The sequence below is a fragment of the Antechinus flavipes genome, chromosome 3 (genome assembly GCF_016432865.1).
Source record: "Antechinus flavipes isolate AdamAnt ecotype Samford, QLD, Australia chromosome 3, AdamAnt_v2, whole genome shotgun sequence".
Taxonomy (NCBI): Eukaryota; Metazoa; Chordata; class Mammalia; order Dasyuromorphia; family Dasyuridae; genus Antechinus; species Antechinus flavipes.
In genome coordinates, this window is record NC_067400.1 from 209,171,680 (window position 1) to 209,193,618 (window position 21,939).

General features: G+C 32.8%; 1 protein-coding gene across 3 annotated transcripts in view; it reads right to left on the reverse strand.

Annotated features, from left to right (window-relative positions):
* FRMPD4 (FERM and PDZ domain containing 4) overlaps positions 1-21,939 on the reverse strand; it is a 743,167-nt gene that overhangs the window by 606,530 nt on the left and 114,698 nt on the right. Inside the window, exon 1 of one of the 3 annotated variants that reach the window (XM_051984530.1) lies at positions 15,624-15,681. The exons of the other annotated variants lie outside the window; for them this stretch is intronic. Coding sequence (XP_051840490.1) covers positions 15,624-15,643 — 20 coding nt within the window. The 5' untranslated portion in view covers positions 15,644-15,681. Of the gene's footprint in view, positions 1-15,623; positions 15,682-21,939 lie in introns of those variants that run through there. 3 annotated transcript variants of the gene reach the window in all.

The following is a 21,939-nucleotide window of genomic DNA, read 5'->3' on the forward strand; positions in this document are numbered from 1 at the left end:
TGTTTACCTACTTAATTGATGTCTGCTGCACTCATTAGTATTTGTTAGAATATCATAATTGTATTTGTTGAGCCTGGCAGTGATAAATAATACCAGTTTTAAACCTTTTCCTCTTCAGGTTAAATGCTAAAAGTTTTGTTGTTGTTGTTGTTAAGCAACTTCAATTACAATGCACATTTTTTTGTTTCAAATACACTGTCTTAAAAACAGTATGACTTCTCTAAATAAATTGTAGGAGAAGGAGAGAAATCTCAGTCACTTTCAGGGTATGTCTGTTCATAATTTTCAGCTATCAAGAAGAACAGTTCAGACACATTTTGATTCAGTCTTACTTCTAAGATTAATTCCTCTCTTTAGGGATATAATAGCTATATTATTCAGATCTCTATGATATTTTGAGAAAAGTGTTTAGATCACAACAGGAAAGATATAAGCTTATATTTTAAGGGGGGAACTTAGCCATGAAAATAGTGAAACATTTAAACAGATTATGGGAGAAATTGTTCAGTCCTCCCTCAAAGGATAAAGACATAAGACAATAGAAATTGGCTTCAATACTGAGTCAGGCAGAGGAAATCTGAAAGTGCACAGTTTGAAACTACCCATGTGCTGTTAGTGAATAAACAAATAATGAATACTTTTGAGCAACAGCTGTGATCAAGGGTAGGAACTATTAAGCAAAGAAGCTCTAACCTCACATAATAGGCAACTACTGAGCACCTATGCCATCAGAGGCTCTAAGCTCTTCTTTATCTTGACATGCATTACATTCTAATGCTATTGGTAGAATTTTTCAAGAGTGATTCAGAATGTGAATATTTCAACTGAACTATTCCTGAACGGATATATGATTCCTGACAATTTCTGCCTCAGAGTGTGTGTGTGTGATAGACACAACATAGACACAGACACAGAGAGACAGAAACAGAGGCAGAATGAGAGAGACACAGAGAGAAAGACAGAGGGATTCCCATACAGGTCATCCATGTGGTTTCTGAAAGATTTCACTCTTGTGGACCTGAACTGTTTGGAACTATGCACAAAGCAAGGGAAAAAACCTGATACAGTTTCAGCTGCTTCTTCTACACAGGGACTCACAATATAAACCAATTAGTTATGTGCTAGCTTTTTCCTTCATTCATAGATCAGCTTCACAATGTTCAATTCTCTCTTTCTATTCCATGCCTAAGAGAATAATCTAGAGAAAAGCAAAATGTATCCTGGGTAGTTATTTAGCTGTAAATGTCCAGTCTTATCTTGATAATCATAGAATTATATACTAATATGGAAATGTTTTGTATGATGATATATTTATAACCCACATCAAATTGCTTGCCTTCTTAAGCAAGGAGAAGAGGGAAAAGAGAGAAAGATGAAAAGTCAAAAAAATTATGTATTTGGAATAAATAAATATTTTTCAAATAAATAAGGCGGCAAAAAAAAATTCCTAGTAATATAGACTTAGAACTGGAAGGAACCTCAGGAGTAGGTCATTTAGTCTATTCCCTTTATTTAACTGAGGTCCACAGAGCTTAATCTTCAGAATACTATCAGGAAAATCATGAAGTCTCATCATTTTTGCCTTTGCTCTCTTTTAAGATAGAGAAATCAAAAGACATAGATTAGATGAGATTCTAATGTGATTAAAAAAAAAAAAAAGCCAAACTCATTTTAAAAGTCTGGTATTAAATCTCTGACAGTTTATTTTTAATTTATCATTAATTTATGAAAAAGCTTGGCTTTTTAATCAAAAGAATTGGGAAGTTCTGGAAGTAAACACAAGCCATTATAAAAATATCTAAAATGTGAAATAATAGATGACTTAATATCTTATATTCATTATCTCATTTGATCACACCAATCATGAGAAATAATTTACAAGTATAACCATTTCAAATATAAAAAAACAGAAGCTATGATTGTCTAAATGACCTGCCTGGGGTCATATGTCTAGTAAATACCAGACTTGATTGAACCTAGTTCTTCAGAATACTATCAGCAGGCGTGAATAGGGCTGACCATTTTTGGTTTTGCTCTGTATCTGAGATATTAAAATTATTCAGTGATATTGTTAGGGCTTAAATCAAAGTCTTCTGACTCTCAGCCCTGTGTCATTTACACTAATATTACTACAAATAGTACTTTATGATTTGTTTTATATATGTAATTATATATATATGTATATATAAGAAAAATGTTTTATGTATGTAATAAATAAATAAAATATATGTAATAAAATGCACTATAGAATGAGATCTATCTTTTCACCTGTGGGCCTAAGATTTTTTTCTATTTGTTTGCAAACATGATTTCCTTCCTTCTCTAATTCCCAAGTCAGTATAATCTAGGAATCAAGTCTTCTTTTTGTGTATTTGAACATTACAGCTCCAATGAAGGGATTTCAAGGGAATAAATGCAAATAAGGGTCTTTTGAAGTCAAATGTTCCCCAAAGCATCAAAACATCACTTCTGGAAAAGTCAATAAGACCAGATAAAAGAGAGGGCCCTGAGGACTCATTATATTTCCAATTGAATTTTGCAGTCTAGTCATGCAGAATGTAATAATGCTGAAATACTTGTTTAAGGCATTTTTTGCTAGGGGATCTTGCTGTTCTTTTTTGCATGTGATGTGAGGAAAAGTCAACAGCTATAATGTGGGACTATGCAAAAGCATTTGTTTTGGTGGTTAATTCAATTAAAGAGGATTAAATAGAGCATATATCACATCATGAAATTCTTGCACAGAAATGCTTAAAAACAGAACTGTTGGAATTTGAGTGGGGGAAATGAAGGAAAAGAAAAGAAAAGACAAAAGTTTTATCCCACACTCTTTGAAGCTGAATAGGTAACTGAAAGGAAAATCAAATAATGAGAAATGTTTCAAATATCAGCAAAGTGGGAAATGAATAAAATACGAAGCATGATTCTTCTGCTCTAGAAGTCAAAGAAATAAGCAAATCACATATCTGGAACAACAGTAAGATTGGGGAGGAAAAGAGGAAAAGCAGATTAAAAAAACATAGTATGGATATGTAGGACAGAACCCAGGCTCTATTTTCAACAGACAGATTGTCACCCAGGCAGGCAGATAATTGTGTCTGCATGTTTGCAAGTAATGATGATGCCGCCAAGTATTAGGAAAACAGAATGAATGGTAAGCATAAAACCATGACAGCCCAAAGAAGATGAAAATGTTGGCAAGGAAAATGAAGCAAGTTAGAAGCAAAACATGAAACAATTTGGAATATAGCAGGGAAATAAACCAGTGGGATTATTAAAATACATATTAAGCAATACACTTTTTAGACCTTGAAAATGAACTTTTATTGGAAGATAGTTTCTTCAAAGAGCCTTCTTTTCACAGAAGAATTATTGAAAAAATCTGATACCATCCAGAAAATTGAGACTTATTGTATGGATGGCAATAGGAAGATTGAAATACTATTTATACCTATAAATAAAATTAGTCAGAAGTATGCCTTTCATAGATAAATCATATTCATCACCTACTATCCAAACAAAATGATAGCACTCTATTTTTGATACCTTATTATTGGAATATTTTGAGCTTTTTGAGAGAGATGAATTATAAAATATACAAAATGCACAAATCTGTATTCCTTATAATGATTAATGTTTCAGTTGGAGGGACAGATTATATCACAATGACTGATTGAATTGAAATGATTCATTATTACCCATTCCCTATTTTTTCTCACTTTTATTATCTCTTCTTCTAAATCCTGAATTCAAACACTTACAAACTCTTAGTTTATTGATTAACAACTCTTTTCTTTCTTTCTTTTTCTTTTTTTTTCTTTTCTTTATTGGGATTGGAGTGGTGAGAGAAGAGGCGTGACTACCTTTTGGTTGCTGAGCTGGAGATGAGTGTCAAAAGTGATATTGGTGGGAGTGAAAACAAGCTAGACTTGTTTGGTGCAGCCCAGAGATGAGATCAAATGTTGGTTGGTTACTGGCTGTTACTGCTAAAAAAAAAAAATACTGGAAGATGAGAAAGAATCCAGTTATGGCAGCTGGTCTTTAAATAAGTGTTTCATGTACTATATACAAAGTAATAGAAATGTTCTGGGATGACCAGCTGTAAATGACTTTGCTAAACAATCATCCACAGATACTTTGAAAGACTTATGATGAAAAATTCTATCCATACCCAGAAAAGGAACTGATCCAGATTGAATCATGCTTTCTTTCTCTCTCTCTCTTTTTCTTTTTAACTTAATTTTTCTTAGGGTTTTTTACTTTCATTAAAGTGGGAGATGTTTTCTTTTACAACTTGACTTTTGTGGAAATGTTTTGCATAACTTCACATGTGTTTTTTTAATTTTGAGTGGAAATAAGGGAGAGAACCTAAAACTCAAAAATTTTAAAAACAAATGTAAAAAAATTTTTTGAATGTAACTGGGAGGAACTATTAAATAAATAAAAGGAAAAAATCGAAAAGTCTCAGAGACACAACAGAAAACAGGTGACCTTAGGAAAGACGGTAAGAAAAGATTTTCAGTGTCCCAGTTTTGGAGTTTTTTCCCTCCCCCCCATTCAAGCTCTGAGAAAGATTTTAGATTTAGAAAAACAAAAAGAAAATACCTTTCCTTGTGCTCTCTTTTTGGTCATCTTAATTTGTTAAGATTATCATATCTAATTTTAAAAATGACTAATGAATTTATTGGTACCAATATAAGAATATGCTAGGGCTGAAACTCTCTTTACCAATGCAGATTTCAAACTATCCTGTAAGTTATAGTGTCAAAGAGTTAAGTGACTTCTCCAGGATCACACATTTAGAATATGACTTCCAAATCATTCTTACTGCATGGCTATCATTCTATTATCCCATGTTACCTCTTACCATTTGTAATATTTGTAATATAATCTATTATTTTGCAATTGCCCTCCCCACTCTCTCTCTCATTCTACATATGCATGTGTAGAATAATGAGAGAGAGAGAGAGAGAGAGAGAGAGAGAGAGAGAGAGAGAGAGAGACTTCTTCACTTGTGTGTATTGGACACTTTCATCATTCTGGTAAAGCCTAAGGACACTCTCTCAGAATGAGATTTTAAAATGCATAAAAATTGGAGACAATACTAAATCTTAGTTGGAATTTAGTGAAAATGAATATGTAGTTTTTTCACCCTATTTCACAGAACCCATAGACATGGGATCTGTGAAACATAAGAACTTATGATGAAATCCTGACTTTTTTGAGAAGACTGGGGCCATATAAATAAATTTTTTAAAATGCTCTCCTCTCCTTTCATACAGATTCTTTTTTCTTCATTTGGTCACTGAAAACACATGTCTTTTCCCTTCTAAGGCTGATGCTTCTACCTGTGCTATTGATTCTATCCCTGCCTACTTCCTCTAGTGTATGCATCTTGTATTACCTCTCTCTTTCTCTCTTAAGTCTTTCCAGTTTCTCCCTTTATACCAGATTATTCCTATCAACATCATAGTTACCCCCCAAAATGGCCATCCTTTTCGCAATTTAAAAATAAAGCCCTTCCCTTGAACCTGATAAGGTTCTTATACAGACACTGTGACACTATCTGTTCTCCCTCTTTTTGTTGTTAAATTCCTTGAAGATGATGAGTATACATGGTACAGACAGCAGGATTCAAAAGTAAAGGAAAAAAGAAATAGCAAAAAGTGGAGACATAGAAAATGAGATTAGGCAAGGTGATCAACCACGTTTATGTATTTATTGGATATGAAACATAAGGGAGAAAAATATTATAGACAATACCAAGTATTTGAACACAGAAGATTAAATACATAAAACTGTGAAAAGTAGAAAATGTGAAGCCTGATAAGATTTGAGAAAAGATAAATAAACTCAGTTTTGGACATGTTGAGTTTGAGATAAATGAACATCTAGGTAGAGAGAGCTGTAATGACCGCGTATTTAAAATCAGCCGGAGTCAGGAATTCAGGTTAAGGGAAAAATCTTCAATCTTTATTGAAGTGAAGAGGTGAAAAAAGATTGCAATAGCAATATGGGCAAGAAGGATTGTGATACCCGAGCCTCAGCCCATTACAGAGAGCCTTTAAGCAGTTAGAAAAATAGGGCTAGCGCTCAAGAGAGGTTTTAACTTGAGATTAAAAGATAATTGAAATCTTGAGAGTAAATGAGAGGGCCAAAGGAAAGATTATAGAAAAATGATGATGATAATGATGATGATGATGGTGATGGTGGTGGTGGTGGTGATGATGATGATGATATGATGACAAATATCTAGCACTTTTATCAGCACAATAAATTTTAGAGGTAGTTGCTTTTACTGTGCTTATTTTACAGATAAGGAAACTGAAGTAGATAGAATGTAAGTGACCTGCCCAAAGTCATTCAGCTAATAAAGCTAAACTTAAACTCAAATCTTCCAATTCCCAGTGTAGTGCTCTAGCTACTGAACTGCCTAGCAGCAAAACCTAGAAAAACAACCTTTTTTAGAACTTAAGAAGAAAACAAGAATCTTTGAAAGAGACTATGAAATAATAGAATAATAGATTAATAAACCAGGAACAGAATGAAGAGAGTGTGATTTCATTAAAAATAAGGGAGCAGAAGGTAACAAACAACCTCTTTTAGAACTTAAGAAGAAAACAAGAATCTTTGAAAGAGACTATGAAATAATAGAATAATAGATTAATAAATCAGGAACAGAATGAAGAGAGTGTGATTTCATTAAAAATAAGGGAGCAGAAGGTAACCTGTAGGATTGTTTTCAACTCTAACAGATACTTCAGACACAGAAGTGATAAAAATAGAAGAAAAAGAAAAAAGCCTTTGGATAAGGGGCTCATTATTAGACTTTAAGAGAAAAGTTTCAGTAGAATGAAAAAAAGAAGAAAAACCAAGGCCTATGAAGGGTAAAATTTGGAATAATGGGTATAAATTGAAAAAAAAAAAAGGACAAATTTAAGCTTGATTTAAGGGGAAACTACCTAAAATTTGGAGCTGTCCAAAAGTGGAATGATAGATTCTTTGATACTGCCAGTCTTTCAGTAATATCAATAAAAAATACTTGCCAGGTATATGGTTGAGATGATTTTTATTCAGGTACAGATGGGATCAAATGGCCTCCAAGTTCCCTTCCAACTCTGAGATTTCTGTAATTCTATAAAAAAGAAAACCTCCTTCTTTTTGTTTTGTTGGATTTTGTGTATACAAATGTGTGTGTGATCAGACAATGTTCACTAAGTGGTTAAAGAGTTGAAGTTAAAAAATAAATTTTGTTTGAAAAAATTACTCACTGAAAATAATCATGCAAAAATGAACCTGTGATTTAGTAAAAAGTCAGTGATAATTCAGACCAAAATCTATTCTGTTCTGCCCATCCAAGTGACTCTTGTCCACATTTGCTCAAAAATTCACAAAAGAGTTCATTTATGAGCCAGAGACCTTCCTCTGTAATGTTCTGGCTAGCTTTCTGAAAGTCCTCTGATAGGGCCTTGGTTTCAGTAGAATAATCACAACAAGAACAGTTCAGGAATGAAGTACAAAATCTTTATTATCTCCTTCACAGTCTGTCTCTTTCACTTGGGGCCAGGGTAGCTTTCTAGGGGACTTTCAGATGGGCCTTGGTCTTAATGGAGAAGTGAAAGAGACAGGACAGCCATCACAAGGATCTTTATCTTCCAGTCTGTCCTCTAGTCGTCTGCCTTCTCTGTCTATCTCAGAGTCTGTCTTCCTTCCCAGCTTTCTTAGCTTTTATATACTCTATTATAAGTACATATCATAGGTGTCAATCTTGTAGAACTATACTAAGTACTAAGTACATGTAAACTAGAGAATCATTATCTCAATTCCAATGAGTTAACACCTTGTAAGATAACTTGTTTCAAGTACACTTGCCCCTCTACATTCCTCTATTTCTCCTTATATGGCAGAAATACCAGAAAAGTCCTCCAAATTACCTTTCCCTTGAACTACATGAATAGACCATCTTCTCCTTCTGTTATACAGGAACATTGAAATTTGATCATTTTCCTTGCATGGAATGGTAAATACATTGTAATGCTGAATAATGTATAGACCTATATTCATAATATACTTCCTTCTATCAAAGTAATTTGACTATTATCCCAGACAACATACAAACAATTTATAGTTTGTTTTTAGTTTCATATAATGTTTTTGGGCAATTAGATGAAGCAGTGGATAGAGTGCCAGACCTTGAGTCAAGAAGAACTGAGTTCAAATCTGGCCTCAGACACTCATTAACTGTGTGACCCTGGTCATCCTTTGTGCCTCAGTTTACCCATATTTAAAATGAGCTGAAGAAAACAGTAAATCACTCTAGTATCTTTGCCAAGAAATCCCTAAAAGGGTTCAGTACAAGCCAGACATGATTGAAATGAATGAACAGCAGCAAAAACAAAAACAAAATACATGTCTTTCCACCTCCTAATTAAATGCATATTACTTTTACTTTATTGGACAAGTACCAGAGGAGCTCAAAACCAGGACTTCTTAATTTTTTTCTATTTTTGACCCCTTTTTAGCCTGAGAAATTTTTACATGACTCCTAGTCTATAGGTATATAAAATAGATATACAAATTATAATCATAATTTCACTGACACCTACATTCAGTTACGAGATCCCATAAGGGTTCACAACCACAGTTTAAGAAGTTAGGCTCTATAGCAGAGTGTTCCCATCTCAAACCAACTCTGGTTGTAAACCTTTCCTCACTCCTAGCCCTTGGGAGCAAATCCAAGCACTGCCTCCACTCTGGGGACCACACTTGGCAATATTGTTTACTCCAGTCCTACTTATCCTCTTCCTGTGCTGTCCCTAAGGATCCTGGTTTGCTCCATTTGCTCATTACCTTGCTGTTAATGAGGCTGGACTGTCTAGTAGATTTTGTTTACATTTCCTGTTGATGGGCTGGTTGCATTAGATACATAGAGACCTACATTGTTTTCCAAGATCAAGCTAAAATTTCTTGGCTCATGGAAAAAATAGGCATATGTTTTATTCTAAAGAAGACTCTTGAAAAGGTTCAAAGTATCAGTGCTAATGCAACAGGAACATTAGGAATATTCCTGTAATCAAATCACCACCATCAACTACTCCATTTTATTATGTAAGCCTCTCTTATAGAAATATTGGATGAGCTCTCAGAGTTATTCTAAGACCACTTTCAGATTTCATTAAGGCATACAAGGTTTACAAGCTAGGGTGGTATGCATTAGTTTAAGGTCTTGGAATAGTTACAATGATTTCCAAAATAGCTTTCCTTTATACTGCAATGAATTCCTGGAAACTTTACTATAAAACTAATGTAATTCCATGGGAAGACTATCATTAGTCAGAAAAATCAGTCAATAAACATTTATTAAGTGCTTACTACATGACAGGCTTCCAGGCACTATGCTAAAGCACTAGAAGATACTGAGGAAAGGGGGAAAAAAAAGAAAGAAAGAAAGCACAATAAAGGATAAATAAAAATCCATTCACAGTAAGATACAAAGTACAAAGATACAAACAGTCCAAGTCCTCAAGGTGTTCACATTTTTAAAAGCACATTGACATGTAACAATAGATACAAAGTAGATGAAAAACAATCTCCAAGGGGAAGGTAGTAGCTGATGGAAAGAGACTAAGAAATGCTTCCTACAAAAGGTAGATGGTGAATGCCTTAAAATAAAGCAAAGAAATTAAGGTGACAAGGAAGCAGAACATTCCAAGTTTTAATCACAACCACAACAAATGAAAAGAATGAGAGAAATGAACAGAGAAATGATTCTGGAACAGGGACTATTTAAAATATCAAGTTTAAAATTAAAATTAAAATTTTTTAAATTATTTAAAATTTTAATTTTATTTAAAACATCAAGTAGCTATTAAGTTGGGAAAGGGGGATTTATAGTTTTTCTAAAACTGGAATCTGTTTCTAATTGATTTTGATTCACTGGCTTAGTTGATCTCTGAAGTTCCTTTCCAGCTTTAAAAATTCTCTGAAACAAGAATGTAGAAGACAGACTGAGGAAAGAAGAATCACAATTTTGTACCACAGAGAAGGAAATCAAGAAACTTGTTCTCAAATTTCTGTGATTGATGGGGTGAGGGACTAATTTGGCTATTTGAAGAGAGGAGGGAGGGAAATACATACAGCAGAGACACTGTGAAGAATTTGTTAGTTAATAAGAGAAAAATAAAGCAATATTGGTAGCAAATTTTTGTCAAACCCTACAATATTTTGTGATTCTATAATTTAGAAATAACAATTACTAAAAAATTTGCTGAAAACCAGCATTAGTTTTCCCCTGTCTCAAAGCAGTTTATAATAGGATTCATAATTGAATTGAAAGGAATAGAGGAAAATTCAACTGGTATTGATATCACAGGTTTACAAAATAAATGATTACAAGTCTGAGAGAAAATTTATACCTAAAGGTATGGATCATGTGTAAATAGTGCCCATTACTCTATCCAATAAATATGGGAAATGGCACTTACACAGGAATTAACTAAATATTTCACTACCAATTTTACATTTTATTCACCAACTCAAATTGCTACCTTACTGTGCAGGTAAACATAACTTGATCATATTTAGGTTTTATAATAGAATCACAGATTATAAATACAAGGGTCTTTATTGGTCATGTAATCTAAGGCACAGAATAATTAAAGTGACTTGTTCAGGGTCAGATAAGGAATGAGTGAGGAGGAGAGCAAAGTCTGGACAAAGTCTGTTGGTGTATCTATGACTTTGTTTACTTTAGCTTTAAAATTACTTATAGGGCAGCTAGGTCATGCAGTGGATAGAACACCAGCCCTGAAGTCAAAAGGACCTGAGTTCAAATTTTACCTCAGACACTTAACACTTCCTAGCTGTGTGACTCTGGATAATCACTTAACCCCAATAGCCTCAGCAAAAACAAACAAATAAATGAAAATTAAAAAATAAAATTACTTAAAGGTCCTTTCTGTGGGCCAGACAGTCACTTAAATCTATTTATGAGCTGATAGAATAATTTTATTGAAAATGAAGATATTCAAATGTAATCTTCATTAATAATCCTCTCTGAGATATAATACTTATCTCACCAATAGTTAAAACCATGGTCTTTTCTAATGCTCACACTGCTTCACCTACTTTTTAAATCACAAGCTCTCACAGAGTGTAGCATAGTAGAAAGGTCACTGAGTTTAAATCCTTGTTTTATCATTTGTTGCCCACATTAATTAGGCTCTCTAGGCTTCAGTTATCTCATTTATAAAAGGAGGGAGTTTGATTAAATGATCTCTAAGTCTCTTCCAGCTCTAATTCTGTGATCTCACAGAAATTTATTCCCTAATAACACACAGCATTGAATGACTACATAGCATATTGTAAGAGTCCTAGGGAAGAAAGAAAGAAAGAAAATAAAGATCTTACTCTAGAAGGCATTTATTTACTTTCTAAGAAGTTTGTATTTCTTTTTCTGATTTTCACCAATACCCCTTTAAAAGTGATGCTGATGCATGAATTAGTCATATCCCCCAACAGAAAGCATTAGCATAATATGCTGATGAATAAAGGGCAAAAAATAAAAATAGAAACAGAAGGATGAATCTGGCATCATCAGCAATGATTGAGCTGTAAAGTATGGAGACACCCTGTTGTTAGCTTCATGTATGATAGGCTGTGCCCTATTTAATAAGGATTTTAGTATAATTTCTTCTTAACTAACCTGAGTCAGCCACAGGTTTTCTGATATACTTTTAAAGCCTTGTTTGTTATTTTCTGAGCTCAGGGCTCAGTTTATCTAAGAGAAGAAGGGGAAGGGGGGACAAGTATATTACTTTTATCACAGTGACACAAAGAAGTCCATGTCAATCCTTGATGATTTATAGCGTCAAAGAAAGCTTGAGATAGTTAGAAATAATTATATATCTGTATACCTAAATCTATCAAATTGGAAAGGCATAGCATACATATAGACACATATATCTCTCATATATATGAGAAAGAGAAGAGAGAAAAGAAAGGGAAGGAGAGAAGTAAGACACAGAGAGACAGAGATAGAGAAACGGAGAGAGAGAGATAGTAAGAGAGACAGAGAGAAAGAGTGATGAGAGACAGAGAGACACAAGGAGAAGAAGTACTATATAGCAGAAGTGGTAGTTTCTTTCTCTCTCTCTCTCTCTCTCTCTCTCTCTCTCTCTCTCTCTCTCTCTCTCTTTCTGTCTCTCAAAAATATGAAGATATCTTACTGTCGCCTTCATTTATCATAGGCTTTCATCTCCATCTATCTTTACAAATATAAGATAAAATTTATTGCATTGGCAAATGTCATTACTAGTCATTTTGTGGCTAATTATTTTTATCATTAATATTGTAAAAATATTATTAATAACACTTTTGGAAAACTAAGAATATTAAAGGTTATGCAGATTTTTTTCTAATTGAAATAAAATAGTATTAATAAATTTCCTTTACTAATACAAAACCCAATTGTTTGTGATTTTTGTGTCTTACTCCTGTCTTGAAAGCCAGATTTAGCAAATCATGATTTTTTAAATTTGCAAAAGCTTCTCTTTTCTTTGCAATTTATACTCCAATGAGCCATCACATGTTGGGAAGATGCCCATTTGATGATAATTCATGAAATAGCAGCAGGTGTGATAAAGACCTAAAGTAGAATGACAAGAGCCAGAAATAACAAATGGTGCCCTGATCAATGGCTCCCATGTAGATTATACAACTGGTTCAGGATATAAACAAATGAGCTTGTCAGGTCTGACTCCATCATTGGATACTCCTGCTGTTTATGTCACATAGATTTTTAACAGTAGAGTTACAGATGAGTTATCTCTCTTTCATTTTGTGAACACTTGTATTGAAAAAGAAAAGGGCGATGAGCTGAAATAATGGCAGATTATGTATGCCTGCTATTTTGTAGTAAATTATTGAGCAGGCACTTTTCCAAAGAGTGATGGTTCACTGTCATATAATTATTCCAATAAAAAAATCAAAATTCTTGGATCCTAATTTACTAGATCTCTATCTCAAGACAGATTATGAGCTACCGTTACTATAGACTAATTTATACAAATTTCAAATATATCAAAGTGTAATCTATTCTCTATATTGAAAGGCAAAATTATGAAGGCTTGAGTTGCTCTTAAGACTAGTGGGGCTCTGCAATTGTCTTAGAAGCAGTGAACAATATAATTAGGGAAACTGAGTCTTCTCAAGTGAAGCCAATTAGATTGTTATCATTTCTATTCATCTTGTGCTACTTCTTAATCAGTTTCTTAATTTGTATGTACTAGAAAGCAAAAGCTTAAAAAGGAATGCAGGTACCCCTAGAGAAATACTTTCTCTTGTTCATATCACTGAGGCACAGATTTAGTCCTAGTTGACATATATTTTTATTGCTAAAAGAAATATGAAGTTTAAGAAAATTTGCCAAAGTGTAATATGATGCTATAAATATCAGTGTTTTTAAGCAAAGGAATTGTTCATGATTCATTGCTAGAGAAAAGATACTATGCAGCTGAAATAGTACTGGTCTTAAAGAAAAATGGTATTATTTCCTTCTTGGTAATGACTACAATTTTCGTTTAATGTGCTGGATTAATAACATTCCCCTATACAAATAAATCATCTTCACTTCTGCAAAAGAAACAACAAAGGAAACCATTCATTTAATTGAGAGAAAGCTTCCAAATTAACATTACTCTTCAACAACTCCAATATTCAAAATCATCCATGCCCATTATACCTTTTCAGATTCATAATTTTGCAGTAGATTTTGTAACTGATTTATTCTCTTTTCAAATAAGCATTTAAAGCCTGAGAAAAGAATATGATTCTTATCACCTGGATTAAAGGAGAGGCCTTTTTCAGCAATGATACTATGATAATGTTATTAAAATAGAAAAAAATTCCTTAAAATTAAACTCCTATCTCTAAATTTTATATTGTATTTTTAAAATTTAGAAATCAGATAACAGTAGTAGACAATATACCTGTAAGATCACCTCCTGAACCAGAAATACTTAACCATTTTTGGTTCAGGAATTTCTTTGACAGTTTGGTAAAGCCTATAGATATTTTTTTAAATAATATTTTAAAAGCATAAAATATACATAGAATTACAAAGTAAACCTATAGGTAATACTTAATCAAAATATTTTAAAAAATAGTTCTTGGACCTCAGTTTAAGATGTTTAAGTTTAAGTTTAAGATCAATTAGAAAATTGATATGGAGTTTATTCATGATTTATCCATGTGGGTACTCCAATAGTCACAACTCTTTTATAATTTTATTGACTCGATGACTTAGTTTGACTGAGAAACTTCTTTATCTCACAGCCATCCATCTGATACAAACAACGCCTTCCTAATTTAGCTAAGCCAATCATCTGATAACATAATGAGGATTTCTTAATATGTGGTCCATGAAATTGAGAGAAGCAGACCGAAAGACAAATAGACAGATATGGACACACAGACACAGAGAGAGATAGAGAGAGGTAGAGAGACAGAAATAGAGAAAGAGAAAGAGAGAGGAGAGAGAGAGAGAGAGAGAGAGAGAGAGAGAGAGAGAGAGAGAGAGAGAGAAAGACAGAGAGACAGAGAGAGAGAGACAGAGACAGAGAGAGACAGAGAGAGAGAGAAGCAGCTGTATTTTAGAACATTTGTTTTCCTTTATTAATCTATATTTCGGTGTCTGGGTGACAAAAGGAATAGAATACTGAACCTAGAGGCATGAAAAATTATCTTCCTGAGAGCAACTCCAGCATCAAACACTAGCTGTGTGATTCTGGACAAATCACTTAACTCTATTTGCTTCAGTTTCCTCCTCTGTAGAATGAACTGAAGAAGAAAATGGCAAACTACTTCCATATCTTTGTCAAGAAAACCTCAAATTGGAGCACAAAGAATGAGACCTGATTGAAGTGACTGAACAACAACAACACATATTTTACTTTAGGTATTTTATAATTGAAGATGTTATTCTGAGAAGTGGTCCATAGATTTCACCAGACTGCCAGAAGGATGAATGACACAAAAGAAATGAAAAGTCATTGCTCAAACTGAATAGGTATTGTTGAGCTCATGATCTGCCAGCATAGTTACCTTCATATTATAGGAACCAAGTAAGGCTTCAGGTAATGAAGCTCAAATAAAGTCATGAAATAAGCATAATATATAACATATAGATATGGAATATATATAATATATAGTCATGGAATAAATATAATATATAATCATGGAATAGGTAAATATGTAAATTCTATTGTTTTAAATGATTTAGATATGAAAACCTTTAAGAGTCTTTTATTTAAAAGGTACTTAAAGTCTAATATGATTCCTCATATAATATTTTACAATATTAAAGATCCTAAATTAAGTCCATTTGGGAATAAGTTCCGATTTCCAAACTAACATCAGGAAAAAGACTCCTACTCTAAAAGACGCTTCCATTTTTCCAGTTTTGTTTTCTAGTATTTGTTCTACTCTTGGGAGGAGGTGGAGTGCAAAAGGAAAAGAGATAAATCTTCATTTGGAAAAAATTGAAAATAAAATAAAGTAAAATAAAAATAAAAGTTAAAAACTAAAGGTAAGAAACTTCCTTGAAAATAATGAATGGAACATACCTGGACATGCCAAAAGTCATTCAGTCTTTTGATTTGGCTACAAAATTAATCTGAAAAATACCAAAATAAATCAATGTTTTAAGATAATAGTTTATGCCTTAAAATAAATTCTAATTAAAATTCTTCAATAAATTTAAAATAAGTCTTTACTGATTATTTTTATTTTTTCAAATCATTATAATTTTCTCTAGTATTCCTCCATACTCACCACCCAGAAAGCATGTGACATATATAACATATATATAGCATGTGACATTTTTAAAGACCAAAAAAAAAAAAAAAAAAAAAAGGAAAAAGAAGAGAAAATCAACATAAATTGTCAGTATTATTGAAACTGTCTGAAAATATGTGAAATACAACACTTGTCAATCTCCCAACCTATCCAAGAGGATAGGATTGTCTTTTCATGGTTTCTTTTAAACCATACTTATTTTTTTTTTTTTATTTTACAACATTAGCTTCTGACTTTTGTGTGTGTGTATGTATTACATATTCTTGGCTCTGCTTACTTCACTTTATGTTAGTTTATATAGATCTTCTGTTGTTTCACTTTTTCATATTTCTTACAGTATAATATTACATCATATTTACACACCATAACTTGTTATTTCTAGGGTTGTCATCAATACATAATACTCTATTTCAATTATTTTCTATATACATTTAATGTATATGTGAACTTTTTTTTTTTTAACAGTGGCCTTTTTGAGGTATAAATCTAGCAATGGAACCTCTAAGTCAAAAGGTATGGACATTTTAGTTATATTATTTTTACAATTATGAATTGATTTCCAAATACTGATCCATAGTTCCACCCAAACTGTACAAGTATGCTTAACTTGCTTAAATACATTTCTAATATGCAATGCTATAATATTAATATATGTGCTTTGATTTTTAGGGACATTAGAGAGTTTTTTTTAAAGAGCTATATAAATATAAGCAGAACAATGTGGGGCTTCTTTCTTCCTAGATAGTCTAATTGTGTGAAGAATAGTAACGCTGAAAATTTCATAATCTTTGTTTAAATATAATGGATCAGTTTATGTTTTCTTGCATTCCAATATGCAACTTTCAACCCTATTTCATGCCCTATAATTTTACTGATTACAGAACAAAGTGATTTTCCATAAAATGTTAATTTGGGGAAATTGTTGCTCTCGTTTTTAAAAATTTCTTCTAAGGTCCTTTATAAAAACATTCATTTTTATTCAGTTTCATGACACATATTTAATCAGGGGTCACCCGAAAAACCAGCAGTGCTATTCAAAGGACATTTTTATAAGTCTAATATATATGTTGATTTCTTTTTGGAAAAAAAATAGATGCTTCCCAGAGAAACACATGGAAGAAAGATGATCATTGCATATCTTAATTTCAACCTTAAAGATTTTTAAAACCATTCAAATTTGTTTCAAAAACAGCCTGCAAGAAACCCCTACATGGGAAGAAGGAATCTTTCTCTACCTTGATTGACATCCATCAATATTATATTATACTAAGTAATGCCATTGAGTATGTGGCAAAATAATGATTTAAAAAAACAACTTTTGCTCAGAGGCTAAGAACTTAAAGAGTTAAACCAGTGACTGCCAATTTTGCATGTAATCAATTTCACATGGAACCTAGAAGACATTTGTGGAGGATGACAAAATCCCAAATCTAGAAATTTTTTAAGCTGGTTTTGTTTTTATTTTTAATCTTTAAAAGATCATTGAACTCAAAATTTCCCAAGAAATTATCTTTCCAATTGGGAAAGGAAAATATATAAATCCTTATATTCAAATTTTCCTGTTTGAAATATTCAAATTCTCAACACTGATGATTCATCACAATAAATTACAGTAGGAAAATGGGATTATATGAGATTTCAGACTTAGCTTTAACATAGTGTTATTCATTATGTATACTTTTGATATAAGGAAAATTAAAAGGCACAGTTAATTAGTTCAGTTATTCAGGAATGTCTAGATGTGGAAATGAAGACTGCATTATTTTAAATTCTTTGAGTAAGGTACACATGCAAATATCTCTAGCTGCCTTTCTGCTGCTGTTATATTGACTTCTCTAATAACATTTTTTAAAATGAAATGGTTGAGAATACTGAAAGTTACTTGGCTTATCAAAGTTACATTTTTTTGCCACGAATTCAAATCCTGCCTTTGACAATTATTAGAGCATAGGAAAACTTTCTAAGGCTTGATAGCAATTATGGTAACCTTCTAGGATCTGAATCCAGCAATTCAAATTCATATTTCTATCATCCTTTAGATACTTTCTAGATGCATGTCCTTAGCCAAGTCACTTAAGGTTTTTTCTTTTCTTGATTTCCTAATCTGAAAAAAATGGGCGTAACACAAGCTTTACTTTTTCATAGGGTTGTTGTGAGGAAATGTAGAGGGCTGAAACTTTGAATAGGAGTACTTAAGGCTAATTACCTGTTTGATATGCAACAATGACTCTATTAGGATATGTTTGGATAAATGACTCTTCTCACAGTTGATGCTGGCTGAATATTTGGTGTTAAGATAATGGTAGGCAAGGATTAGAGGGTTGGAGGGACAGAGGTCAGAGTCATTTTGAGGCAGGATAAGGAGGAAAGAGGCTGGTGACTTTGGACTCGAGAATCCAGGATACATCTTTGGCAAGCCTGTGGCAGTTTGCCTACTTCTTTCACTTCTCCTTCTAAAGATCAAGGAATTTTACTTATCCTGACTCTGGCTGATCCTGAGGTCTCCAGGGAGCTGGTCCAGTCTTCACAAGGAAAAGGTTTGTCAACTTTAACTTGAAAAATAAATGTTACTTATTATTCTTGTTCTTATTTCTTGCAATACCATCTCATTTAAATCTTAGGAAAACCATGTAAAGATACTTTCTAGAAGTGTGACCCTGGGCAAGTCACTTAGTTTCAGTTTTCTCAACTATAAAATAGGAATAATAATAACACTTATCAGAGATATTGTGAAAAATAATAGTCAATCAATGGCCAAAAGACATATTTTAAATGCCTACTATATGCCAGTCATTGTTCTTAGTACTGGGGATAAGGGCAACTAGGTGGCACAGTGTTTAGAACACTGGATCTAGAGTCAGAAAGATTCCTATCTCCTGAATTCAAATCTGGCCTCAGACATTTACTAGCTGTGTGACCCTGGACAAGTCTCTTAACACCTTTTACCTTAGTTTCCTTTCATGTAAAATGAACTAGAAAAGAAAATGGTAAGCCACTCTATTATCTTTGCCAAGAAATGTTATGCCTAAATGGGGGTACAAAGAATTGGACATCACTAAAATGACTAAACAACATGTGGAAGGAAGGAAGGGAAAAATAAAAAGAAGGAAGAAAAGGAGTAAGGAAAGGAAGGAGGGAAACAGAAAAGAAAAAAGAAGCCTGCCCTCAAGGAGCTTGCAGTCTAATAGATTGTAAAGGGACAAATGAGATAATATTTGTAAAGTGCTTAGTATAGTATCTGGCACATAATTGTCATTTAATAAGTGTTTCATTTCCTTCCTTTCTTCTTTTCTTACTACTTTCCTTCCTTCCATGCTAAAATGTGGCTTCATTAAACAAAACACAACACTTTAGAGGTAGTTTGTTCAGAATATTTTGATTTATTCATTTAGTGTTAAAAATACTTAGCATCATCATTTCAATCAGAAATTTCTTGAATTGAATAAAAATAAAATAATAAATAATAAAATCTATGTACACATATAAAGTAAATGTTGAGGTCTAGATTTGGGGTACCTAAATGAGATTAGGGTTTCTAGTAGAGGCGCGATTCCCAATAAAAGCATTTATTGGCCGGGAGAGCTAGATTGATAAAAGAGGTTTTTTATTATTAGGTGAAGATAGAGATAAGGAGGGCACTGGACAGAGGATCCAGTGGACAGAGGGTCCTCATATGGCTACCAAGTTTGTTTGGAATATTTGCAAAGAGAGGTTCCCAGCGTGGCCTTTTTATAATAGGAGACTTAGTTCAAGGGGCTTTTGGGTGTAGTCCCAAAGTTGGCTCAGATCTGGATGGGGCTGGGACAGGTCAGATCTTCTATTGGAATTCAAAGGGAGCAGAACTTGTGAGTTAAAGGGCAATTTACATTATTAACTAGGAGAGGGTGGGAATCTAGAAAGGAAATCTTTTATGCATTGGTAAATATATGTGTGTACTATAAAAACGAGACAAATTTACTGTGAATCTTTAAAAGGAAAATAGTTATTAACTTCTCAGTTAAAAAACTGAAATAATCATGTTTTGCTAAAATGAAAAAAAAATGTGCTTGTTTTAAACCAAAAATTAAAAATAAAATAATAAAAAATAAAATTTAAAATACAGTGTCTAATCATATCTATACCATCTTATACTTGTAAAGGTAATTTTTCAACCCAAATAAGTCTTTATATTTACCTTTATTATTAAATTTCACATGAATAAATTTTGTCCATTATTTGAGCCTATCAGCTCCTTCTGATTCTATCATTCTATGTCTTGGCTGTCTCTCCTAATTTTTTGTCACCTGCAAATTTGTTAATTATTCCATCTGTACTTTCATTCAATTAATAAGTACATATGTTAATTTATCTAGCCTTAATCGATGCACAGGAATTGCCTCAGATAAACTGAGAGAAGATTAAGACCTATCAGGGGTCCTCAAACTTTTTAAATAGGGGGCCAGTTCACTGTCCCTCAGACTGTTGGAGAGCCGGACTATAGTAAAAACAAAAACTTTGTTTTGTGGGCCTTTAAATAAAGAAACTTCATAGCTCTGGTGAGAAAAATAAATGTCCTCAGCTGCCGCATCTGGCCCGTAGTTTGAGGACCCCTGCCTGGGCTCTTAGCTTATAAAAAGCTAAGGTCTCTTATTGTATCTGAAATGATATCAAGTTACCCTGATCCACATTTTGTCACTGGTCCCTGATGGCTCTGGAGGAGAAAGTGAGACTGGTAATTTTACACAGCCTCCCTCACTTCAAATCAATTCAATGGCATATCATGGCATCATCTCCTTGATCTCAAGAATAAAGATCAAACTATAATAACACTAAATATTAAATAATACAGACCCAAATAAATATCCTTAAAACTCTCTATTGGATACCTCCTTCCAACCTGACATCCAATAAGTAACAGCTATCCATTGGGACTTTGAATTATCATGTAGCCTTAACATTACTACCTTTTCCGTAAGAAAAGCATGAAATTTTTTATTAAATAATTTGTTAAAATTTGGGTAAACTATATCTTCAGATTTCCCTTATTCAGTGAGGCAATAAGCTTATCAAAAGACTAAAATGAGGTTAGTTTAACATGACCTGTTTTTGATGAAGCAGTAATGGTTCCTACTATTCATTTTTTCAATTTTTTATGGTTCTGTGACTGTCCCTTTAATAGACTGTACCTATTTCTGCAATATACATGAAGACACAGATTAAAGACCGTTTTCTATGGAAAATGTGGATGAATTGCATCTGCTCTAATGGAGGGAGAAGCAATATGGATAAGATCAAAATCCATCGAAGAATCAAAGGATTGCCGTTTTGACTTTAGTTGTTAATATTCATACATTTTAAAAAATCTACCTAACATATTTCCAAAAGATGATTATGGGATTGATTGGTATAATATTTCTTATAAATCTAAAAAATTAGGTATGCGTTCATATTTGAAAAAAATATCAATTAGTAATCTAACTTTGTTTTTCCTTGATTTGATGTCAAAGACAAAAGTATTTCACATCACCAGAAAAAATGAGATTGTATCTCAAGAAAGGTGTTAATTTTTTTTAATTAATATTTTATGTTCTCATTTGGAAGGCACTGTCACCTTTCATAGGAAAGTCTTGCTTTTAGGCAATAACTCTAAATTTGGAATGGTGAAAAATTTCTCCTCTTCTTTTTTTCCAGTTTTATACTCAGGTAGTTTTGAAGGGCAGCTCTTACAATTTTGTGCTCAAATTCATTATCTTTTTCCTAAAAGTGATACTCATTCAGACATTTAATAAATACCATTTGATATCTCACAGATGGCTGCCCATAGATTACATCACCCCTTCTTAGACTTATAGACTCAGGCAATGCATTTGTTTTTGTAGAGGGAGTGGCGTGAAAGATCACATGAAAATAAACACATACCAACAAAACCTACTATTAGACTTAATCAGCAAGATACAAAAATCAGGTGTTACTAGTACAAGTGATTCTGTTCTGAAAGGTCTGGAAACAGGAAGTGAAAATTGTAAACTAGATAGCACTAAATTTAGAGATTATTTTTAGTTTTTATTTCCTTCCTCTTTGCTCTCTTCCTTTATCCCAAACACA